This window comes from Parasteatoda tepidariorum, chromosome 1, assembly GCF_982258835.1.
Source record: "Parasteatoda tepidariorum strain Cologne lab strain chromosome 1, Ptep-v5.0, whole genome shotgun sequence".
NCBI classification, from domain to species: domain Eukaryota; kingdom Metazoa; phylum Arthropoda; class Arachnida; order Araneae; family Theridiidae; genus Parasteatoda; species Parasteatoda tepidariorum.
The window spans coordinates 12,065,464-12,078,041 of NC_141755.1; the positions used below are offsets into that span (position 1 = coordinate 12,065,464).

Sequence of the window (12,578 nt, forward strand, 5' to 3'; positions counted from 1 at the left end):
TTTCAAGTTTCAATAAAAATCATTATTTAGAATCTAAGAAACGTAAAATAAAGAATGCTGACGAAACAAAAACAAAAAAACAATTCTCTTTTGTCGCCATTTTTAGTGCTACAAAAATTCGTCTTTGGGATTTGCCAAAAATAAAACAAGATGCAATTGTATTTTTTTAGGAGGGAAATATTTTACAGAAAAAACGAAAATGTACCAATTTCCACAACATAAAACTTTATCTTGGTAAACGTACGTTTTGGAAATGTTATTTCATTTGGAATCTTATTTATCAGAGTTCATATGGCGATATGATTGTTTTGAATCTATGCTAAACTCTATATCGGCTCATTTTCCACCGAAGTCCGATTGACTATTTTGATTTTAAATAATGGTTTTATTTTATGAACCGTCGCAAAAATTTTAAGTGTAGATTAGCGGCACTTAAAAATCGCCAAATCTGAAGCGGCGGTGGCGTTAATACATAAGTACCGAATTTTTATTCATACTTTTCTGAATCTTATTACTTCAAACATTGGAATATACAAGTATACATAAACACATAATGTTATACCATTTAATTTTTCAAAAAAAGTATTTTGAGAACAATTTTTATCAAAAAATTATAAACTAAAAAACGGAAAATAAAGAATTCTTAGGATAAAAAAGACGATTTAAAGAATTCTTTACATTGAAATAAAAACTTTCATATTGTTTCTTTTTTTATTATTCTTATAGTTCTTAATCAGACGTAAAAAACCATTCTGTAGAGAACCATCATCAAATGAAAAAAAAATATTTACAGGCGAATTTTTTATTGTAAAAATCATTGCACTTACCTGATTTATAATTCCCGGAGAATTCCAAAATGATAAGTTCCTTGTTTGAAAACTTTATTCTCAAAAAAAAGATACATAGTTTATCCCTTCATTACTTTTAGATAACATACTGCACAGCAAAATTTTATAATTGATATGAATTTGAATATGTAGCTAAAAACAGAATAGCTGAATTCTAGTTGAACTTATTCTTTCAAAACTAAAAAATACTTACCAAGAAAACGATTAAAATTAATTAAGAATCAGCACAAATGGCACTATTTCAAGTAACTTGGATAATTTTTTATTGTTTTCCGAATTATATGGATACAGAAATATATACTATTCTATAACGAAGAAGAATATGTTATAACTATTACAATTCTGTATGTTCTGAATTCATATTTATTCACTGGAATGACAAAAGCAATGTTGACTTCACTTTAATTCGTAATGAATTGAAGACAGAAGAAATGCATTTTACCTTAATACACACATCTGTAACAGTATCCGAAATCGGAAGTCATCAGTTGCAAATTTGTTGATAAAAGAAATTAAAAATTATTGAGGAATTTTTCTTCAAATGTTTGGCGTGTTCTGTTCCTGAAAGATTTACTAATATTCTGGAGATTTTTTTCAAGTTCTTCGGCCTTTTCCTTAGGGAAATTTTGTTTCTTATTTGCTGCTAAAAAATGGCGTCTGATTCTGTCAATGATTTCGATGGAACTAAATGAAAACGTGATAAATTAATGTCTGATATTTACAGGCTCCCGCTAGACGGCGTACTCGAGCGTTGCGATCGCGAAATATAGACCACGATATGCAAGTTTAAGTCTCGATGTATGATTTTAAATCTCTATGTATGATTTTAAATCTCGTGAATGCAATTTTTTTTTCTTTTTTTTCCGAAAATTTAAAAAGCTGAACTTTTTTTAAAAGGCGAAATTTTTTTTTTTTATTAAATTGAAAAAAAAAGGAACAAATTCATCAATGTAAATTTCTAAGCAAAAAAAAAATTAAATCTTTTTTAACTACAAAATTTTAAATAATGAGCAAAATCGATCATTAGAAATTAAAAAAGTCTAATTTTTTCAATTTCTTTTTCTCAAATTATAAAGTTTCATTAAAATTTAATCTTTTGAAACTTAGATTGACACTTTTGAAGTTGATAGAAATATATATTGCAAAATTTTTTTTAAATTAATACAGCTGTAAATAATCGTAAAAAAAACTATTTTTTCACATGAAATTATAAATTATTAACGGAATTTAATCAATGGAGGGCAAATATATTTGAATTTGTATTGAGGATATTGCAAATGTATGCAAAAGTAAAAAAAATAACACGATAGTGAACCAAATCTTTCGACTGATATTGAATAAATTGGCGACTGTTAAAAGTAGTTCATAAAAAGTACATTTTTATGTTTCATTCATTGCCTGAAAGATGTACTAAAACCTCATAAGGGTTGGATCTTAATATGTAAAAATTAGGTCAAAAATTCGGTGAGAAAAAAGTAAAAATTTTTATTCAGTGTCCCTTCTTGAAGGTCGGTATTCACCTTCTCAACTTTTGAACGCCTTCAGATAGAGTTATAAAAGTGGTGTCTATGTATAATAAAGTAACTGCGTGATGTAGAATAACGACGCCTCTACAGCGACGACTGGTGGATAACTGAAGAGTTGAAGTTTCTATCTCGAAAACACTACAAAATAGGGAACAAGATTGCAAACTTCGCTTAAGACTTGTGAGAAAGAAACACATATCTTGTAGTTTGCCCGCAAGCGGTTATTACATCTTGTAACTCATGGCCACTTTTACACACATCTTTTTTATAACTGTTTCGCAGCTGTTCGGAAGTTAACAGGATGAATTTGAACCTCTGTGGACTCACACAATGTATAGTATAAAATATCTTATCCTGTTAATAAAATAATCATTTTCTGTGAGATCATTAGTAATTACGTAGTCTGAATAACTGTCTCTCCCACTTTTTTAGATCGAGAAATACTTGAGGATAAAGAAGAATTATCTTTTAAAGAGCAACCGGAGCATATAAACATAGAAATATTTCCTCGAACTTCCCTTAACGCCAGTGAAGAGGAAGACAGTGAATTAGCACCCCATAGAAAAAAGAGGGCAGGTAATTAATTTGAGATATAATCATATTTCACTTCGCACTTTTATTATAATTGGATACCCGTGAGAGACGTAATATAGACGAGTAAATCGTAGTATTCGTTATTGCCATGATTCAACAGCTAACCAGGTTCGACACACACGCTTCACGTCGCTTGCAGCTATACTATAACATCTGATTCGAAAACTGATTTATCGTGAAAATAAATCAAGCCTAATGGATGTAAAGTTAACACGCCATGCACAACCGCGTGATTAGGCACACGACCATGTGATTTCAGCGGCATTCTTCTTCTCGAGTTGCAAGTACCCAATTGGAATAGGACACAGACTGGCCACAAACTTTCACCGATTTGTAGAGACGTCGCCGTACCTAAAGTTATTTTTATTTTCTGATGAATTACCCTATTTCTGAATGGATCAGTCAGTTAATGAGCCCACCAGATTATAAATTAATTAATAAAAAAGTTCACAGTTACATGATCTGTGGTTGAGAACCGTAATCTTTTCATTTTATTTTAATTAGCTGCGGAATCTGTTCAATTTAATTTATTTTTTGTTAAACGAGTTTTTTATTCACTTGACAGCTGTTCAGTTACGTAGCTCTAACAATACGGATAGCATAACTCAATAAAATAAGTAAATAAATAAATAAAAATTGGAATATTAAACTTATTAATAGGTTATTTGCATTCCAAAGCTTCAGTTTGATTTAAATATTATAGTTGCATTAATGGACTATTGGCGATACAAAGCTTTAGTTTGATTTGATTGTTGACGCTGCATTAATGGGTTATTGGTAATTCAAGGCTTTAGTTTGATTTGATTGTTAATGCTGCATTAATGGGCTATTGGCGAACATAGTTTTGGAAATCATCGAGATACAAAGTTTTAGTTTGATTTGATTGTTAACGTTGCATTAACGGATTATTGGTTAACCAAATCTTTAGTTTGATTTCATTGTTAATGCTGCATTAATGGGTTATTGGTAATTCAAGGCTTTAGTTTGATTTGATTGTTAATGCTGCATTAATGGGCTATTGGCGATTATAGTTAAGGAAATCATCGAGATAAACAGTACCGATGCAACCAATGCAGTCAACAACACCGATCTCTTTTATGTTCAAGTATAAACAAGATGGGATTTGAGATTAAGTGCTGTAAAAGTGTTTGAATGATCAATTTTATTGATGAATTCATGCCATGGCAATTTTGGAATAATTGATAATTTTGAATAAGATTTTCTTTTTTTCCGATTTGATTAAATTCCAAAAATTAAGTGTATTTAACCAAATACTCATTTTTTAACTAAGTTATTTTAACGTTTTTCCGTTACAGTAATCGGGCAACACATTCCTTTGCAACAGCAAGGTAGCATTGAATCCAATCAAATTGCGCAGAACTCGCAGCAGCAGTTCTTCGAGGAGGAAGAGCCAGAATCAAACCGAGAAATATACGAAGACAACGACGAAGGCTTTGACGAATTGAAATTTTCTAGTTTAAACAGAAAAAATTTGGAAGATAGTGACAACTCAGAAGAAGACCTAATCAGCTCTGAGTCTGTGATTGGTAAGACAATAATACTATCCTCACTTAAAACCTCAATCGTATTTGAATTAATTATTTTTCTAAATTATAGTCTGTAATTAGTAAGACTGTTGTAGACTGGTGTAATTGGTGTTATCGAAAGATGAATGTTCAAAACCTCAATCTTATTTGAATTTAACCCTTTTTCTAATTTAAAACATTTTTAACTAACTTATTTCTTTATATTTTCGAAGAAAAAAATGGAAACTTACAACTTTTCATTAATGTTTCACAAGTACTATACAGTATTTCGATAGTTGAAAAAGTAATGTTTCTGCAAACGCCGACCGGACTGTGTAGTGATCATGATGGAGCTGACCTCACATCAGAAAGGGCCTGGGTCCGAACAGGGCTAAAGAGAATAGAAGGGCTAGTTCACTCCGCTCTTAGAGCTGAAGCTACGATTTCCCTCCTCATGACGTCACTGTGTCCACAGATCTCGGAGATCGCAAGCAAAGATATGATAACTTTGCATCTTTCTCTTTGTAAAAATAAGTTATACTTTTTCTGGTTATTAGTCTTCAAACTTTACGCAATTAACACATTATTTCCATTCATAAACATAGTTTAAAAAAACTTTCTTGGTTATTATATTAAAAAAAATACCATTTTAAACTTATAAAAATGTTTTGCTAGTTGGTGAAAATGACACGATAAATACTTTATTTTAAAAAGTTCAGTTTTAACTTTACGTATTAAGAAAAATGAAGGCATATATCGACACTTTTTTTTATCTACATATTCTTTTATAACGATAAGTTAAGTTAAATTTAGAATCCCTGATTTCAAAATATGTCGTTAATAGCAATTTGTTCTTACTTAATCAATAGGAAACATCGACCTTAAACGCTAATTACTTAAACAAAATAATAATTTAGGTTCATAATGACATTAGAAATTTTACAATTGTTTATAGACATTTAAGTTTACGATGATATAATTTATAGATATTTAAATTGAAGAGAATATAATTTTTAAAAAAAATCATAAATATTTAGAATAACTACATTAAAAAATATGTTATGAGAATTTCAACTATATATTATATATTTTATTTATACTTTTTATTTACATTTTAATTTTCTTTGACTTTATCCATTTCTTAATTCTTTTCATCTGCCTTTCTTTATGAAGTAACGAGGCGGTTCCTATTTAGATAATGAATTTTTATAAAAGTTCTTTACGACAGAATAAACGTATTGCTGTTTTATATTAACTGTGTCATATCGGAATCCATTCTTTACAGAGTTGTTCATTTACTTTAGGGAACACGCGAAAAATTAAACTTTTTCCTTTTGTTTTTGTATCAGAATTTTTGCAAGTTGCAATCGCGCAAACTGGCATTTCGATAATAGTTTTAAATTCTTGTAAATTCACTGCAAAAACTGAGGAAAGTCATTATAGAAAATAACAAATGTCTTAGAATATCTCGCAAAAAGAAATGATCCAATATTAGTTAGAGCTAGTAAGGCCAAACGCTCCGTTCTTGAAGTAAAAGTGCGAGCTTTGCGCCAAAGTGACGTCACTAGAGTGACGTCGGAGGATCGGCGCGGCGAGAGATACTTCAAAGGAGTGAACCAGCCCTTCTATTCTCTTTAGTCCTGCGCTATTTCGATAGTTGTAAAAGTAATGTTTCTGCAAACGCCATGTAGTGATCAGGGAGCTGACCTCACATCAGAAAGGGTCTGGGTCCGAATCCCAGAGAAGGCATGGATGCTCTTTCTCTTATTAGACGCACTATAAGATTCTATGTAAGATCTTAATTATCAGGTGATACTATGCAGCTTTATTGTTTTTACACAACTGAAACCGGCTTGTACTTGTTTATGTTCGTGTATAAATTAATGAAATTAAACGATATATAATATAAATTCGACAATTGGATAAATTAGACGATATATTATATAAATATAGAATATTTATTATATCAGGTATTATATTAGTATATTATAATTAGACCGAATTATTAGATGCACTTTAGTGTTTTAATAATTTCATGTTTTACACGAGTTTATATACAGTACTCTTATATTTAAACATAAATGTAATGGGTTTTTATAGAGGAGATTTTTTCATATACTTTCCATTTGTATTTACTTTTAAATTATTACATTACAATGTTAACCAAATTATACACAAACAAGTGTAAACCGGTTTCTGTCGCGTAAAAACAATAAAGTTGCAGAGTATCATTTGATAATTAAGATTTTACATGGAATCTTACAGTGCGTCTAATAATTTGGCCTGTATCTGTCCTTACTGTGGAAGCAACGTTGACCCACCTAATATGGTGCCCCTGAAAGAGTGGCCCACAAATCTACCCTTCTAATACCTAATGACAAGCGTCAGCCGGGTGGGCATTGGGGAAAAAAATGTTTCTGCAAATGCTTTTTTATTTCAGAAACGTAAGTGTAAGGTTTTAACCATGATTGTAGTAAAGCGGGCATTTCAACGTATTACATAACCAAAAATAAACATTCTTGTAATGTTTTAACTGTATAAAATGTATTAAGTGTCTGTTATGTTAGAATCATTTATGCTGTGCAGAAAAAAGCTTGCAAAATTTAACCCTTTGAAGTAGAATTTTTATTAAACATATATCTCATATTTTTTTTCCCTGTTTCGTATTAATTTAGGTTAAAATAATTAAAAATATTATATTTAGCATTTCATGGTAACGAAATACAGCATGAAATACCGGTGTCTTTTCCTTCTTTAAAGGTTCAACCACGGCTCACTTTCAAACACTGATTTTTCAAATTTGCTCTTATTTGCAGATATTTAGATGTAAGAAAAACAGTTATTCATCATTGAAATTTCTTTAAGTTACAAAATAAATTATTGATACATTTTTGAATATGAATTGGGAAAAAAATTTCAAACTACTTTTTTCAGATTTTATATTTTAGTACAAATATAATTCCGATAATCTAGCAGAATATTTTTAGTAACTATTAGACTTTTCATAGTTAAAAAACTACCATAATATATTTTAACTTGTAATTAGAGCGTCAGAAAAAATATATATATAAAATTTAAAAGAAATATGGGTGCCCCATCTGCGTCAAAGCTCAGATGCTTGCATGTAAAATTACTAATTCGTTGTAATTTCGATTTTTACATTTAGTTCCTGAAGGCTGCCCCACTCCCCTCTGTGCCAATTCTTCTTGCAAGATATCAATTCCAATCGGTCAGCGATGCCCTACGTGTATTTGTAAAAGTGAGTATAAAGATTACTTTTAAATTGTGCCTAGTATTTTTAATATTTATATAAAATCCTATCGATCACTTTCGTCCAAACCAAAAAAAATGGAAAAATATTGGGAGTACTATTTAGTTTGATCTGTTTTTTTTTTTTTTTTTTTTTTGGTCAAAAATGTATTTATTTCAGAACAAAATTAATGAACAAATTAATCAAAGTAATGTCCTTCGCAGGCTACTACTTTTTCCCACCTCTCAGGCAATTTTCGAATTCCATCTTTAAAAAAAAGACTCGTCCATTGAGGCGATCCAAGTTAGGAGCCAATTTTCGATTTCTGCGAAAGAGGTGAACTGATGACCTGCCAAATCGTGCAGCATCCGTCGGAACAATCAGTAATCAGAAGGAGCAATGTTCAGAGAATAAAGCGGGTGCCGTAAAATATCCCACTTGAGCGTTTCCAAATAATTTTTACGACTTTTGAGACATCAGGCTGACAGTTATTATGCAGAAGAATAACTTTATCATGTCTTTGCTCGTATTCCGGCCGTTTTTCTCGTAATGCACGGCTCAAACGAATCAATTGTAGCCTATACCGATCGCCCGTAATGGAATCACCAGGTTATAGCAGCTCATAGTACACAGCACTATTCACCATTCTTCATTCGCCATTCTTGAAACGTCGAAACCATTCCCTATGTGATTTATCATTTGGAGCATTGTCACCATAAGCATTCGATGCGCTTCAGCTGCACTTTTCTTCCAATTAAAGCAGAAACATAAAACCTCCCGCAAATGGTGCTTCGTTACCACAAAATTTGACATATTCAACAAAGTAAAAAACAGGGTTTTTGTATGAAACTCGAAGAGATATAAACTGAATATTATTGACAGATGTTTAACCTCTCTGAAACCACCGAAACCAGCTGTCACTATACAACATCCATAAGAGCAGAGCCATCTTTTAAAAACTGACCGAACTAATTTGTACTCCCAAAAATATATTAATATGATTTGTACCACTGTCTATCTTCATACTTCGTTCAAATACATAATTGTTCTTGTATTTAAAGTACTGATGTTCTTTCGTTTATGCTAAATGAAAAGCAAATCTCAAAAATATCACTTAATACAGTTTGCACTGATAAATTAGCAGCACTCAAAATATTTTCCCTTCAGTTATTTCTCGGAATCAGCATAATAAATGTGTATTACAGTCAATAAAATTAAATAAATGTGCATGTAACAATATAGCACTGTGGCTTCTAATATGAGTATGATGACTAAAATATTCTTAGTTTCACATAAAATCTTCTAATATAAAATATTGAATTTTGTTAGTATGTTGAAAAATATAGTTAGACAGAACAGGGTTTTTCATATTCTGCATGAAAATTTCTAAGTAATACTTTTGGTACATTGATACTGTGTAAAGATATTACCCACAGAGAGGTCGTGATGCCAGTTAAAAAAAGAGAAATGCTAGTTTAACAAAAAGACGATAACAAAACTTGCTAATAATTTCTGATGGTCTGGATTATCGATCGTTTTTCCATCTTTTTTCAGATGATTTTTAGAAAGACGAAATTTTCATACAAAATTATTACGATACGCGAATTCCAAAATTTAATAATAATTTTTTCGATAGTTTTTTTGGGAGTTATCGATTTTTAGGCCGTTACAAAGTGGCTTTTTAAATTTCAGTTTTTTACGACGATACTTCCAACACCCAAATTTCAAATTTAAGTAACCGATTTTTGACGTGTTTTATTCGCGACTATTGCATCGTCGTCATTTTTCGACCATTTTCTCGGCAGTTATGTTCCAATTTTACGGTCTTTTTCACGTACATGGTTTTTCTTATAACAATATTTCTAATATGATGTTATTGCGACACAAGAATTTCAAATTTGACCAATTACTTTTTGACGCGTTCAATTCGCGACAATGCGTCCTAAATCAACGTTATTTTCTAATTATTTTCTCGGCAGTTACAGTTAATTGTCTTACTTTCGGCCCGGCAATTTCAACATCATTTTTAAAATCTCGGTATTTTAAATACAATATTATTACTATCGACACATTCGGAATTACACATTTAAGTATTTAAACTTTCATATGAATATAGATATTTAATATTTTCCATTCAGTGTCTTTTTTCTTTTCTTTTTGCAATAAAAAACACAGCAATGATCGCGTTGAATTCTCTGCATCACAAAATATATTACGACCACCGCTTTAATAAATGTTTGTATGAACCCTTATTTTGCTAGTACTAGCATCTTTAACATTAGAAAACATATAGATGCTAAGCTAAGCTTAGGATATTTCACCTCAGCACTGTAGTCGGTGCAAGCCGGATGCGGATTTCATCGCACCAGCCATCGCTGGGATTCGAACTCGGTTCACCTCATTGGAAGATGAATGCTCTATCCCCTGAGCCATCGCGGCTCATTTTGAATAGTTAAAATTATATTTAGAAGTGAGGCCGCGATAGTCTGGTTGGTAGAGCGTCGGGCCCATGTTAAAGAGGTCATGAGTTCGATCACCGCAGACCGAAGACTCCCCGTGTAGTAAATGGTGACTGGCACATGATAAATCTGCCGGATCACAAAGTCCTCTATGGTCCCATTACAAATCAATACCTCTGGGGGTACTGAATTGGAGATTGATCGCTCTCTGATTCAGGACAAAATTACGATCTGAGGATATGGGTCTGCCCTATAAATAGGCTGTGACGTGTATGTGTCGCTGAAGTCGTATTTTTGGCTATAGATAGTGCCGCTCAAAAACAAGAAACGCAACATCTGCCTTAAATTAGTTTCGTTTCACCAAGCAGGTTGCTGGTATTTGGCAAGTGCCATTAGAAACAACGGCAACATATTTCAAAGCAAGAAAAAAGATAATAAGTCTGTAATTCAGAGATTCTACACAATAAATATATCATTTATGCTAACTCTGCAGTAAAAATTTTGATTAGTTTCCTTTAAGTAAATTTTGAATCTCAGCCAATCACAGACACTTACACATTTGTTGTAACTCACTTAAACTATTATGTATAAATATAAGAACTCTTAATTTTGCTTGGTATTCACAATTTTAGCACAACATAGTCGTTAATTAAGTTAAGTATCTTTTACGGATTTTTCCATTAGAATTAATGTTCTTTTCAAGATTAGAATATTATATTCTTGTTTCAGATAGAGAAGTATGGCAACCTTGAAGAATAACAGGAAGAAAATTCAGTAGCTGTAAAAGAATTCTATGTGATATTACTCTCATAAAATCTTCATATTTTTGTGTACATATATATATTTAAAATTATGAAAGGATATTTGTATGTATTTTACTCATGAAACCTGTATTTTCATATATATAAAAATTTGAATAAAAACCATGAAACATTGTCTTAAAAAATGACTAACTTTTTTTCTATACAGTCGATTCAATAGCTCAGATTTTTGGATACAGATCAAATTTACCTTTTTTTCTCATTTTTATTTAAAAATAATTAAGTTGTAGTTGAAATTTGATTGTAAATGAAATTTGCAGTTGTCTGTTTAATCTTAAAAAAAATTTTACGTAAACATTTCTAATAACTACAAATATTGTATGCCTGGCATTCAAAAGTTTCATTGTCTATAGCACAAGCAAATATTCAGTACTTTGGAGGTACTGAATTGAAGACTGATCATTCTCTGGTGCAAGTCAAAATAGCAATCTGTGGATGTATGAATGTGTCCACCCTACAAACAGGCTATGACTTGTGTGTGGTTGAAGTCATATTCTTGGCCATAGATGATGCCACTGAGAAACAAGAAACACACCCTCTGCCCTAAATTTGCTTGGTGGCTACTGGCAAGTGGCATTAGAAACAACAACATAAGCAACAAAAAAAAATGACACCCACCTAAGGAACTTGTGTTCTAATGATCAAATTTTCATGTACCAGTCACTTATTTCAAAAAGTTGACCTCAAAAAATCCTGAAAAGATAAATAGTTCAAAAGGGTTGATCTAAAAATTTTATTAATTGGTGCTAACTATTTAATAAATTAAGAAGCCACACAACAGAAACGTACTTTCGCTGAATAAACGTATCTTTTTTGACACATTTTAATTTTCGAATATCAAACCACGTGGTTTAGCCGCAATCTGGAAGATATAGTTGCAATAATTTAGTCGAAAAATCAATCAAATAATTCTTGGGCAATAAAATTTAAACATATGATTTTATTGAAATTTTATAACTATTAAAATTTTTCAAGTATTATTAAATAAAGTAATAATAAATATTTATATAAAATTATTTTTGCAAGCAGTTAGCATTGGAAAAATAAGTTTTATAATTCTGTGTAAGGAATTTTTAATTTGCTTAAGAATGTCACGGGATAGGCGAAATTTGCAAAAAGTGAAATTAGTATTTAGGGGCTCCTACTTTCCATGGATATTCAGAATTAGCCATTGACACCATATATTCCAGACTTTAGCTCCCCCCCCAATAGAACAATGAGCATTCAAAACCAATGCAGAAAAATAAATTTTATATCTGCCTTGCATAAAAAAGACAGAGAGTTTTTTTCTTCAGTATTATTGAACAAAGTTGCATACAATTGTTATAAGCACCAATTTCCCAAAATTTTAAAAGTGTTACAAAAAGTGAAGAATAAAAAAAAAAGTTACCCTTTCAGTTTTGTGAAAGAACTGCAAGCTTAAATGCCCTTTCTGTTACTTTCTTGTTAGTCCAAAAATTGAATAAACGCTAGCGTTATGCATGCATAACATAGTACAATTATACTTTATCAATATTTGCATCAACGTCATTTAAAATGTAAGAATTTTGTTTT

The 12,578-nt window shown here is 30.9% G+C and overlaps 1 protein-coding gene across 1 annotated transcript in view; it reads left to right on the plus strand.

The window, feature by feature from the left end:
• Positions 1-11,149, plus strand: part of LOC107454742 (uncharacterized) — a 44,353-nt gene extending 33,204 nt beyond the window's left edge. Inside the window, exons 12-15 of the mRNA XM_087159343.1 lie at positions 2,807-2,950; positions 4,285-4,515; positions 7,661-7,753; positions 10,933-11,149. Coding sequence (XP_087015469.1) covers positions 2,807-2,950; positions 4,285-4,515; positions 7,661-7,753; positions 10,933-10,955 — 491 coding nt within the window. The 3' untranslated portion in view covers positions 10,956-11,149. The remainder of the gene's footprint in view (positions 1-2,806; positions 2,951-4,284; positions 4,516-7,660; positions 7,754-10,932) is intronic.
• The last annotated feature ends 1,429 nt before the right edge of the window (positions 11,150-12,578 follow it).